We start from the raw sequence: 14007 nt of genomic DNA, 5'->3' as shown, positions 1-14007 counted from the left end.
CACCTGATGCTGGTGCAAGTCCTAGCCACCATCCTTAAAAGGCTGCCAGCCCTGCATTTGCACTAATGTGCTTTCATCAATAGTCCCTGAGGCTTCATTTCTGTGTTGTTTAACCATTTTTGTTCTCTCCAAGCAACCCCCCACCCGGGTCTCCCCCCACTCCTTCACAGACAAAACACTGGCAGAGTTCTCCCCCGCCCACCCAACCCATAAACAATCCACTTGCAGAGTTCTCCCAACTATTCACTTCCCCTGGATAACACCGGTAAATTTACTTACCCTCTCAAGGCGCCGAGGATTCTCGCCTCGGTGGCGTAGCTTTTTAAAGACACAAAACTGAAGACACATGAGTGATGCACGTCCAACACAAGATTGTAAATGCCTGGTATGGTTGCAATGAATGGCATTCAAATGCATGCTAAATAATATTTAACAGATGTAAATGATCGTACCGTCGTGTTGAGGTGGAGGTGCCACCACGGCAATTTGCAGCTTCCAACAGAGTCGGGAAGTAGCATTACGGTGCAGGTTCTGTGGCTGACGTCTCATGAGGATATGCCAGCCCCGCCGCCTGAAATCCCTCTTTCCAGAGAACCATAAAATCTAGCCCATTGTCTTAATTTATATTTCCACTATAAATTTCTATTTCCACATTTATAATAGAAACAGCTTTTAACAATTCATAACACTGCGATTACACCCTCTTCCTACTAGTGGTGGTATTGTAGGACCTCCATTGGCTGGATGGTACAACTACAGTGTGGTATGTTTACACAGATCATTTCGATTATTAGCCTGGACATAGGAATTTATAATGGGAAAATATACAGGAAGCGTGTGCAGACAGAAAAATGTTTAATATAGTATAAATATATTCCCAACTGCGGGAGCAATTTTAAGACCATTAAGAACAAGAAAGTTGCTTTAATGTTGATGCACCCTGATTCAAATTGATGCTGTTTGAAAATACCCAAGCAACATTTTCTTCAGCCAAAACTATGAACATTATAACATTTTGAATTATTTTCCTTGTTAGAGTCACACAATGGAAATTTTTATCGGTGCGGGTGATATCAGTGAAGTCCCATATTATGTTTGAGTGTTTGAGAGAAAGGAACAAAGAGATTTTTGTATCATTGTTAGCCACGGGTGAGGTACCGGAAGATTGGAGGATAGCTAATGTTGTGCCTTTATTTAAGAAGGGCGGCAGGGATAAGCCAGGGAACTACAGGCCAGTGAGCCTTACATCAGTGGTGGGAAAGTTATTGTAAGGGATTCTGAGAGACAGGATTTATATGCATTTGGAAAGGCATGGTCTGATTAGGGATAGTCAGCATGGCTTTGTGCGCGGGAAATCATGTCTCACGAATTTGAGTTTGTTGAGGAGGTGACCAAGAGGATTGACGAGGGCAGGGTGGTGGACGTTACATGCTAGCCAATTGGATACAAAATTGGCTTGGTGATAGGAGGCAGAGGGTGGTAGTGGAGGGTTGTTTTTCAGATTGGAGGCCGGTGACCAGTGGTGTGCCACAGGAATCGGTGCTGGGCCCTCTGTTGTTTGTCATATATATTAATGACTTGGATGTGAATGTAGGGGGCATGATTAGTAAGTATGCAGATGACACCAAAATTGGTGGTATAGTGGACAGTGAAGAAGCTTGTCTAAGGTTAGAACAGGATATAGATAAACAGGAAAAGTGGGCAAGGGATTGGCAAATGGAATTTAATGCAGACAAGTGCGAAGTGATGCATTTTGGGAAGTTAAACCAGGGCAGGACATATACAGTGAATGGCAGGGCCCTGGGGAGTGTTGTTGAGCAGAGACACGTTGGGGTGCAAGTACATAGTTCCCTGAAAGTGGCAACAGGGTGTTGAAGAAGGCATATGGCATGCTTGTCTTCATCGGCTGAGGCACTGAGTACAAGAGTTGGGACATCATGTTACAGTTGTATATAACGTTGGTTAGGCCGCATTTGGAGTACTGTGTGCAGTTCTGGTCGCCGCACTACAGGAAAGATGTGATTAAGCTAGAGAGGGTACAGAAAAGACTCACAAGGATGATGCCTGGTTTGGAGGGCTTGAGTTATAAAGAGAGATTGGATAGGCTGGGTCTGTTTTCCCTGGAGCGAAGGAGGCTGAGCGGGGACATGATAGAGGTATATAAAATTATGAGAGGCATAGATAGGGTAGATAGCCAGAGTCTGTTTCCCATGGTAGGGATGACTAAAACTAGAGGGCATAGATTTAAGGTGAGAGGGAGAAGGTTTAAAGGGGATCAAAGAGGTAAATTTTTCACACAAAGAATAGTGGGTATCTGGAATGAGCTGCCAGAGGAGCTGGTGGAGGCAGGAACAGTAGTGACATTTAAGAGGCATCTGGACAGGTACCTGAATGAGCAAGGCATAGAGGGATATGGAATTAATGTAGGCAGGTGGGATTGGTATAGATAGGCATTATGGTCGGCATGGACGCGGTGGGCCGTAGGGCCTGTTTCTATGCTGTACGACTCTATGACTCTATAACATCTATCTACTGTAAAGATTCCTCCCAAATCCTTAAAATTTAAAGACACACAATCTTATTACACAGTATATGGCAAACGTTTGCCTTTTTATAAACAAACATTTGTGTGCTGAAGCAATGTAGATAGAAACGTGTCGTTGTGTTGCCAAAATTTTATTGTGTGACTTGCACATGATGTTAACTCAACACAAAATAAATACAGCTGTTCTGGCTGTAATTTTAATAGATACTTGAATGTGAAAAGTGAAGAGAACCAATGGCATGCACTAGTGATTTCAAGTATGTGTCCGAAATCAACTCCCATATCAACCCCCTTCTCAAGTACTTGTGCTATGCAATGTTCTTTTAACAAGATAAACAATTCCCAACTGAAACTGTTAAATTAGCCTGTGCACATTCAAAACCTTGAATGGAAGATTTCTGGGTTTCCTGCTTTCTCATTGACACCACACCAGCAAAAGAATAAGCTGAATCCAAAGAATTGAAAGGTGAAGCCTGTAATGAGATGGCAATCACACAACAGAACCTGTTGCTGTTCACATGGAAAAAGTATCTATGCCTATATTAATAGGAAACCCAAAACTCTGATATTCAGGACCTCTTGCATTGGTCTTCTATTAAGATAGATTCTAGTGTTTATGCTGTTGAATCCAGTTTTAATCTAGTGTACAGGTCTGCGCCAGTCAAAGGAGATTGGAATTACCAGTATAAATGTCAGGAGCCAGGCTCCTGAAATTCAATGTAAAAAGACAAATATAAAAATGTCTTTAGTAAAATAAAGTAAATCCTCTTTCCAAATGAATTACTTTAATCCAAACTTATTTGTACTACTTTAATTTTGGGGGTTGCTACTCAACAAAGCAAGACACTGTTTAACTCCAGTACAACATCAATCATTACTTAGAACTAAATAAAATTCATAAAGCTTCCCTAACAAAATAGGTTGGTTTAATTGTGTAGATGTGACAAAGCAAAAGGAATCAATACAAAAATTCACATTGGGTGGTTTGGTGACTAACATTGCAGTTGTGTCTCTTACTTGTGCGTCAGTGTTACATTTTGAGATTACTATAATATTAAAAGAGAGGTGGTAGAGCGGACATGGTGTACAATAAAACCCGAATTACACAATTTTCCATCAGAAGTTCATGGCTTGAAAGTCATCAATTCCTGGTGATATTTACATTGCTGATGAATGAGAAGCAAATTTGGTTTAGGAAAAAATGTGGATGAGCTTACCAATGACCTAACTAGTTAAGGCATTGTCTGACATATTACTATGCCATACAGAGCAGACTGTGAGGAGCTATCTGAACCTAGATTGAGATTGTAGTTTAGATCCTGCACATCTCAATGTCCTGCATTACTGAGGTGAAATAAATCAGTCATATCCTGTGATCTGCCTGGAAGGTGGATGTTGGCTCAGAATAGAACTAAGTTTGGTTGCGATGTTGTCCATGGTCAATAGACTGACGAAGTTCACTGTCAAGTCTAACAAGTGAAGAACAGTTACTTTGATGAAGAGTCAGAGAGCTACTGGTGCCTTTGGAAACAAACCCGAGCATCACTCAGCACCTTCAGAACGGAACAGAAATTTGGAAAAATAGGCAGATATGAAGCATGAGTCTTGTCACCATGTTTACATAAAATTTCTTGGGTGGTTTTGAAACTCCGAATGAATGTAAAAATTTGTATATAAAAAGTTTACATATTTTAAAACATTCAGAAGAAAAAAAAACTAAATTTTGCACCAAACATTCTGAGGTCAGGCACTACTGTTGCTCTCACATACATATCATCATATTAATTCTGATTTCTGTTTTGCCACTTTTTGATCCATATGGATCAATTTCACCTTCACGGCTTGGGTGGTAAACCTATGACACAACCTGCCCAATTTCCATGATTTCAGTGAAAATAAAAATCAAGCAGGCTCTATAATGGATGGGCAGTCCCCTCCACCAGGTTACTGCCTAAATGACAGAAAAGCGTTTGACAAAATGCTTCATGAGACTGTTAGCTAAAGCTGAAGTTCATGGAAGTGAAGACAAATTATTGACCGAGTTAGGAAATTGGCTGAGCAGAAGGAAACAGAGAGTTGGGATAACCGACAGGTACTCTAATTGGCAGAATGTGATTCGTGTTGTCCCGCAAGGATTTGTGTTGGGGCCTCAACTATTCACTGTATTTACTAACGACTTACATATTAGGATAGAATGTCACATATCCAGAGAAGGCTTTCAGAAAGCTTTCGACAAAGTCCCACTAGCATGTAAAATTAAAGCGCATGGGATTGGGGGTAGTGCATTGCGATGGATAGAAAATTGGTTGGCGGACAGGAAACAAACAGTAGGGATAAACGAGTCTTTTTCCGAATGGCAGGCAGTGACTAGTGGGGTACTGCAGGGATCGGTGCTAAGACCCCAGCTATTCACAATATACATTAATGATTTAGATGAGGGAACTAAATGTTGTATTTCCAAATTTGCAGATGATACAAAACTGGGTGGGAGGCTGAGTTGTGAGGAGGATGCAGAGAGGCTTCAAGGTGATTTGGACAAGTTGACTGAGTGGGCTAATGCATGGCAGATGCAGTATAATGTGGATAAATGTGAGGTTAACCACTTTGGTATCAAAAATAGGAAGGCAGATTATTATCTGAATGGCTATAAACTGAGAGAGGGGAATATGCAGCGAGACCTGGGTGTTCTTGTACACCAGTCGCTGAAGGTAAACATGCAGGTGCAACAGCGGTAAAAAAGGCAAATGGTATTTTTGCCTTCATAGTGAGAGGATTGGAGTACAGGAGCAGGGATGTCTTGCTGTAATTATACAGGGTCTTGGTGAGGCCACACCTGGAATATTGTGTGTAGTTTTGGTCTCCTTATCTGAGGAAGGATGTTCTTGCTATACAGGGAGTGCAGCGAAGGTTTACCAGACTGATTCCTGGGATGACGGGACTGACATATGAGGAGAGATTGAGTCGGTGAGCATTATATTCGCTCGAGTTCAGAAGAGTGAGGGGGGATCTCATAGAAACCTATAAAATTCTAACAGGACTTGACAGGGTAGATGCTGGAAGGATGTTCCCGATGGTGGGGGAGTCCAGAACCAGGGCTTATAGTCTAAGGATACGGGGTAAACTTTTCAGGACTGAGATGAGGAGAAATTTCTTCACCCAGAGAGTGCTGAGCCTGTGGAATTCGCTACCACAGAAAGCAGTTGAGGCCAAAACATTGAATGTTTTCAAAAAGGAGTTAGATATAGCTCTTGAGTCTAACAGGATCAAAGGGTATGGGGCGAAAGCCGGAACAGGATACTGAGTTGGATGATCATCCATGATCATAATGAATGGCCAAATGGCCTACTCCTGCTCCTATTTTTCTATCCAAATTTCCCAATGACACAAACATAGGCGGCATTGTAAGCAATGTAAATGGAAGCATAAAATGCCAAATGGATATTAATTGATTGAGTGAATGTGCAAACTATGGAAAATGGATTTCAATATAGGCAAATGTGCGGTCATCCACTTTGGACCGAAAGAGGATAGAACAGGACACTTTCTAAATGGTGAAAGCATGAAACAGTGGAGGTCCAAAGAAACTTGGGGGTGGGTGGGTCAGGTACAAAAAATAATCAAAACAGCAAATGGATGCTGGCCTTTATAGCCAGAGGACTAGAATACAAGGGGATAGAAGTCATGCTTCAGCTATAAAAAGCCTTGGTTAGATCACACCTGGAGTACTGTGAACAGTTCTGGGCACCACACTTTAGGAAGGAAGTGCAGCATAGATTTACCAGAATGATACCTAGACTCCAAGGAATAAATTACTATAGCGAGATCACACAAACTAGAGTTGTATTGCCTGGAATTAAGAAGGTTAAAGGGTGATATAATTGAAGTTTTCAAGTTCTCAAGGGAAACAGATTGGGTAGATAGAGAGAAACTATTCCCGTTGGTTGGGGAGTCTAGGACTAGGGGGCATAGTCTCAAAATTAGAGCCAGGTGTGAAATTGAGGAACACTTTTACATGCAAAGCGTGGTAGAAGTTTGGAATTCTCTTCTTCAAATGGCAATTGATGTTAGATCAATTGTCAATTTTAAAACTGAGATTGATAGATTTTTATTAACCAAAGGTACTATGGCGTTCGGTCGCAGATCAGCCATGATCTCATTGAATGGCAGAACAGGCTCAAGGGGCTAAATAGTCTCTTCCTGTTCCTTGATTCCTAAGAGTCAAGGTGACAATTATCCTCATATTAGTCCAATACCTGATTTTATTTGTTTTCAGATTTAGCCACACACTGTACTTGGTTCCCAAATTCCCAAACTATTTATATGTCATGTGACATCTAAAATATCCAATACAAAGATAATTAAAATACAGATTATTTCCCATTGTTTCTCTGGCAATCACATACAAATACACAGCTTTACCAATTCAATTAGGTCTAATCAACTTTAAACTGCTTAACTGTAATATTCTCTAATCTACATTAAAAAAAAATCAATGATTGTACATTAAATCTATTAACCTAAGTGATTAATTTTGGATAGTAGAGCACCAATTTTCAAATGCAACTTTTTTTTTCATATTTACGCAACACAAATATAATTAAAAGCAAAACATTTAGACAAAAATGGATGAATTTCCAATGAACTCAAAGGTACTTTGGTAAATATATGCAGAGATCTGTCAGAATAACTTGTATTTATCTGGTGTTACTGCAAATTATATTACAATTGTTATATTGTCATTGAACCAATTCTGGAGCATTTCTCGCTTGAGTTACCTTGGGAGCTGTTTTATTAATTTTGCTAATAAATGTGGTATAAGCAGGATAAAAATATTGCAAGCAGAGGTTTCCTGACAAATAAGTTGACCTACTGCATTTAAACTACAGGGCTCAAAAACTCACAAAATAGTTTATATATCAGTAAACCATTATTAGCGATATAAAACATATATACATGCACAACAGTCACTGGTACAGAATTTCCTAATAATCAACTAAAATTATTTGTGGATAAAGTTGCAGTAAATCATATATGAAAAAGAGAGATTGAAAAGGCTCCGAAGAAATATGACAGGCTTTATGAAGGGAAACAGCTTTTATGAATACATCAGACAGATAGTTACAGACAGGACAGAGAGAAAGATCTTGTACTTGAAAGTAACTTGCCCCAGATTTCAGAGAGATGGGTGGAAATGGGAATACAGGAGTAACGAATGAGTACATGGACAAAGCATTGCTGCAGATAAATATTCAATGGGACCAAAAGTAGAACTGTCCCAGAACACTGCAAGGAGGTTGGGAAGAACCTAGAACAGCACTAACCATAACTTTCAGGTTTGTTCAAAGGACTGGAATGTTGCACATGTTACAAACCAGTTCAAGAAAGGGTAAAGTGAAAAGCCAGGAAATTAGAAGGCAGGTAGTCTTGCCTCAGTTGTAGATAAAATACTGGAGTTCATAATACAAATTAAATTAGTAAAGACTTGAAAAGGCATGATCTAATCATGTAAAGGACTTGTTATAGCAAACGGGCCAGTAATATCCCTTTCCCGGGCGGCATGCCAGTTTGTGGGAGCATTCCTGCCTCAGGGCCATGTTGGAACAGGCCACTTCAGGCTGTGACAGCTACCCGCCCAAAAGCTTTTCCAGTAGGCTTGTAGGGCCCCCGCTGAGGCCGCAACCTGGCCGATGAATGAAACCGCCTTCTGGCGGCAGAGCGGGAGATGAGCACTCCATCATTAAAGTTAAGCCCCCCTGCAGTCACTATAACCATAGGGCCACAACTGTGGCCACAGGTCTGGGAGCTGAGGCCACTTTTTAGTTCAACATTTCTAAGATTCTTCAAAGGGTGCCTCCATCTTGAGGTGAAATAAAAATAGAAAATGCTGGAAATACTCAGCATATCAGGCAGCATCTGTGGAGACAGAAACAGAGTTAATGTTTCAGGTCTGTGACCTTTCATCAGAACTCCACTGTCTCCACTGATGCTGTCTGACCTGCTGAGTATTTCCAACATTTTTTATTTTTATTTCAGATTTCCAGTATCTGTGGTATTTTGCTTTTGCTTCCACCTAGTGGTATCTTCTCTTTCTCCTACCTACATCAGCAGCGCCCATCTCTGACGGTCGGTCTGCCAATTTTTCAGTAGTGGAGGGCCTTCTATTGGTCCTCCAGCTTTGGGATCTTACCATCCATCCTTAATTGGATGGGGCTCCCAGGAGCGGCCACTTAATTAACCAACTCTTCGAAAATCATCCTCTGGGTGCTGGTGCCAGCATTTGTGTATTCACAACCCACATTTCCTCCTGATGGTGGGACTGGGACCTAAGGATGCAAATTCAGTTGTTCTGTTTGACAAAATTTTTTTTTTGAGGAAATCACAAAGTGCAGAGATAAAGAGAATGCAGCGAAAGTTACATATACAGATTTTTCAGAAGCTTTTTAATAAGGTCCCACAACAAAGTTTTATCAAGATTAAGGTGCAGAATTATGGTTTAAAAAGAATGTAGGTGCAAACAGACGTTTTTGGGTTGTGGTGCACCCATGGATCTGCACTAGGACCGCTTGCTTCCAATTTATATTAGTGACTCAGAAATGGGCACTGAAGGAAGATTGAAGTTTGTTGATGATCAAAAAGTAGAGGGCTTGGCACTGTGAGAAAGAATTTTGCAACAGCATAATAGGTTAGCAGAGTGGGTTGATTGGCGTCAAATGTAGTCCAATGCAGAGAAATGAGGAGTAGTACATTTACTTTTCATTCATAGGATGTGGGTGTCGCTAGCCAGGCCAGCATTTATTGCCCATCCCTAATTGCCCTTGAAAAGGTGGTGGTGAGCTGCCTTCTTGAACTGCTGCAGTCCATGTGGGGTCGGTACACCTACAGTGCTGTTAGGAAGGGAGTTCCAGGAGTTTGGCCCAGCGACAGTGAAGAAACGGCGATATACTTCCAAGTCAGGATGGTGCGTGACTTGGAGGGGAACTTGCAGGTGGTGGTGTCCCCATGCATTTTCTGCCCTTGTCCTTCTAGTTGGTAGAGGTCGCGGGTTTGGAAGGTGCTGTCTAAGGAACTTTGGTGCGTTGCTGTAGTGCATCTTGTAGATGGTACACACAGCTGCCACTGTGCGTCGGTGGTGGAGGGAGTGAATGTTTGTGGATGGGGTGCCAATCAAACGGGCTGCTTTGTCCTGGATGGTGTTGAGCTTCTTGAGTGTTGTTGGAGCTGCACCCATGCAGGCAGGTGGAGCATATTCCGTCACACTCCTGACTTGTGGCTTGTAGATGGTGAACAGGCTTTGGGGAGTCAGGAGTTGAGTTACTCGCCGCAGGATTCCTAGCCTCTGACCTGCTCTTGTAGCCACGGTATTTATATGGCTACTCCCGTTCAGTTTCTGGTCAATGGTAGCCCCTAGGATGTTGATAGTGGGGGATTCAGCGATGGTAATGCCATTGAATGTCAAGGGGAGATGGTCATTGCCTGTCACTTGTGTGGCGTGAATGTTACTTGCCATTTATCAGCCCAAGCCTGGATATTGTCCACGTCTTGCTGCATTCCTACACGGACTGCTTCAGTATCTGAGGAGTTGTGAATGGTGCTGAACATTGTGCAATCATCAGCGAACTTCCCCACTTCTGACCTTATGATTGAAGGAAGGTCATTGATGAAGCAGCTGAAGCTGGTTGGGCCTAGGACACTACCCTGAGGAACTCAGTGATATCCTGGGTTGGGCTGGATTTTACATCGGGGGTTCGTTGCTTGGGGGGTGGTGGGGGGGGGGGGCGGGGTGCGGAAACTACCTCTGGCAGAGGTCCACCTCAATTCCAAGAAGGCCCGGCCGATATCGCCGTCGATGGGACAAAAATTTAAATATGTTAATTTATTAAAATAATTTAATTAAGTACTTATCCGCTCCCGCAATCCATTCTGGTGCCACATTGGTGCCGGTGGCCGGCACACATGTGCCACCCGATCTCCATCCGGTGATCTGAGGCGGAAGACTGGTGGGGAGGGGGTAGCAGGTAAGTTTCTCAGTGAGGGAGGGGAGGAGTGGGGGAGTGGGGTAAAACTAATTTCATTGGTCTAGGGGTTGATGGGAAGGGGTAAAGTTTAAAGTTGATGAACTTTGGGAGGGAAGGTTAAGAGAACAAAGTATGTGTTTTTTGGAGGGGGGGGGTGCAGTGAGGGCAGGTTATTATTTCCATGGTTATTGGGGGAGTGGGAGAGGGTCAGGATAAATTTATTTCATTTTTCAAAAACACTGTATCTTTGAAAATTTTAATTAAATGGAAGGGCTCGAAGCCCTTTAAAAATGGCGTTGGCGCCTACACAGTGGCACTGGATGCCATTGCCAGGGACGGACCTCCCACCCCCTCCACGACATCGGGTGGGGGTCGTCCGCCCCAGCCATTAAAATGAGCCGCCAGGCCTAATATCGCGGCGACTCCGCAAAGTGCTGCCCTCGCATGTGGGCCGCCATTGTTTACGGCCGCCTCACTGTAAAATCCAGCCCATTGTGTGGTAGTGGGGGGTGGGGGTGCAGTGGGGAGAACAGTTAAAAGATGCATACACTCGCAAAATTCTGAACACAGTGGGAAAAATAGAAATAAGGGTGCAGATAAATAGATCTTTAAAGATGCAAGTACGAGTAAAACAGACACAAAAAGGCAAACTTTTTGTTGTCAACATAGAGGCACTGAATACAAAAAAAAGGAAGTGATGTTGAACAAGGCATTGGTTATGTCACAGTTGAAATCTATGTGCATTGCTGAGCAACCTACTAAAGGAAAGCTATTCAAAGCATGGAAAGGGTACTGCAACAATACCTGGAATGGGAGCATAATTTTAGGAAAAAAGGCTCAAAAATTTGGCAATTTTGTTTCACTGAAAGAGAAAGTTACGGGCGATCTATTTGAGGTTTTCAAGGTTATGAAAGGGTTTGAGAGAGTAAACAGTGAAAGATTGTTGGGGGATTCAGTAACAAGAGAGTATGGGTTCAGGATTATCACTGGAAGAATGAAGGGGAAAATGGAGAAAAAAAATTCTGACATAAAGTGCCATTAAAATTCTACCACAAATAGTTATCGAAGCAGAGATTGTAACTTCAAAGAATAGTATAAATATATGAAAATGAATATTCTACAGAATAACAGGACAAAATTGGATGAATGCAGGTGGCCCCAATTTAAGAGCTAGTACCAGCACAGTGGAACAGGTTGAATGCTGTAATTTCTATAATTCAATAAGTAATCATTTTGTGTGACCATCATTGCAATGAATGACATTGGCTGTTTGTGTCCACATTACAACAGTGACTACATTTCAAAAGTACTTCATTGGCTGTAAAGGACTTTGGGATGTCCTGAGGTTATGAAAGGCACTAGATAAATGGAAGGGTTTTTTTTATCTTTCACATGGACATGAGATGCAATCCAGAAATAGATTTTAAACTAAATAAACCATGAAAGTCAACTTTACAGTACATTAAAAAAAACCATAATGGGGTTTCAAGCCGACAATCTAATCTTACAGCAAAGGGCACCTTAATTAGGTACGTATATGCTTTATAATCATTCACTACACAAGTATCATATACTTACATGAGGCACACTGCATATGCATTTTATATAGTTCATGGCTCATCTTGAATCTTCATTGTCTTGACTATATGCTATTTTTACCAGTATGGTTTTAGAACTAAATATCTGTTCAATTTCTCTCTGTAGTGAGATGTGACCAACTTCCCACCTGTTAATATTACATACAGGTTAGAATATAGACTTGAATTTTATTCAAGCTTGTGTTCTTTTATGTCATACTGTATAATATTTACCAAAACCACATTTCTCTGAGTTCATTATTTTCTGAAGCCTTAGACCTCTGATGCCTTAAAATTACACTCTTTGAATATTAGTGTACGACTGCCTACTGTGTCGGTATGATGTTTCTTAGTCCACTGTTGTAACATCGAGGTATTAACCTGCTTTTTTAAAATAGCAAGCAAATGAATTTCTTAAGAACTTTAAATATTCATACACTAATATTTGAAGATCCTAATTTCAAGGCAATGCACATTGATTCATAGGAAAATAAAGTGCAAATCTAAGAATGGATCATTTGGTGCAATCTAAGGAAATCAACAGCAGTAAGCCCCCTGGGTTTGTTTAAATGCAATGCATTACATGATTTTTTTTGTCACGAAACCAGCATTCTTGACCAGATGGAGGTGCTGATGCAAATGGCTGACATCATTTGCAATGTAACTATTCAAATACACTGTACAGGACAAGCTGTAGCATCAGAGTCAGTATCCAGAAAATAAATTGTTCGACGTTCAGGAAAAGCCCTGGAGCTGCACCACTAGGATCTGTTAAAAATCACAAAGCGATTACAATTATTCCCTCCATTTATCAATAATGAGAAAAAGAAAATTATCTGTATGACTGCAGCCTGAGTGTTTTATCGCTTAGTCAGGCAATTTACATGACATAATTAGATATATTTACATGTTAGATAATTCAGGAAAATCCACCTTCACCTCTCTTTTCTTGCAGCGATTTTTAAAAATTATGATATTCTTTCTTTGTCTCACAAACCATTTTAGACAGGCTGGAGATTTGCTCAAATACTACTATCAATAGAAGCCTATGATTAGTCATAAGGATGTCGACATGAGCGGAATAATTGGCTTGCCGAATTTTTCTAGCTCCTAGTGTGGATTGGGGCTGGACATCTTCAGTTCCTTCTTGTGATAGCACAGTTAGATCAAGAATTTACCACATAGGGAACCTTGGGGCTTAAAACCGGCTTCTCAACACCCTTTAAGGTAACAACTCAAAACATCAGGGCCCTTGCCTCTGTGCCGTGTTAAAGATTTTATTTCTCAGTTTTTGACGCACAATATATTGATCAACACTCCAACACAGCCTATCCAGTGTCAAAACAATGTGAATTTATTTTTGACCTTACACTTAACCTTAGTGTGAATTATGTTAGTGCTGGGAAACAGATAATTTATCAACATCTGGGTCAGAATCATATACCCACAGCCAGTATGAGTTACATGGAGAATTTGTTTAACATTGCTCAAATAATTCACTTTAACTCCAACCAGAGAAACATTTTTTTTATTTTAATTTTCTATGTGCTGGTGGCGGGGCCCTCAACGTCGGCTCTTATACGGAAACCCACCGAATTTAGTGCCAATTATGCACTTAACTGGACAGCGGTGGGCCTTCCATAGGATTTAGGACCTGGCTCGTGGAAGTCCTGGTCTTGCAGAGCTGCCAGCCAATCAGAGGCTGGCAGCTGCAATGCCACCATGGAGGTTGTGGCTGCTGCTGTATCTGCAGCGACCAGACACCGAGGAGCAGCACTGGAACCAGGCTCAAGGTAGGTCAGAGCTGGAGGAGTCTTGTGGGGTGGGAGTCAGCAGCAAGGGCAGTGGGGTGGCCCTCAGTGAGCCTCCC

At 41.6% G+C, this 14007-nt stretch overlaps 1 protein-coding gene across 1 annotated transcript in view; it reads right to left on the bottom strand.

The window, feature by feature from the left end:
* Positions 1 to 2618: 2618 nt before the first annotated feature.
* cusr (Copper-only SOD repeat protein) overlaps positions 2619 to 14007 on the bottom strand; it is a 196554-nt gene continuing 185165 nt past the window's right edge. The window contains exon 10 of the mRNA XM_068053024.1: positions 2619 to 12905. Within this exon, the coding sequence (XP_067909125.1) occupies positions 12802 to 12905 (104 nt within the window). The 3' untranslated portion in view covers positions 2619 to 12801. The remainder of the gene's footprint in view (positions 12906 to 14007) is intronic.

This window comes from Heterodontus francisci, chromosome 20 (assembly GCF_036365525.1).
Source record: "Heterodontus francisci isolate sHetFra1 chromosome 20, sHetFra1.hap1, whole genome shotgun sequence".
In the NCBI taxonomy this organism is placed as follows: Eukaryota; Metazoa; Chordata; class Chondrichthyes; order Heterodontiformes; family Heterodontidae; genus Heterodontus; species Heterodontus francisci.
Note: the sequence above shows the minus strand (reverse complement) of the source record. Positions and strands in the feature narration are given on the sequence as shown.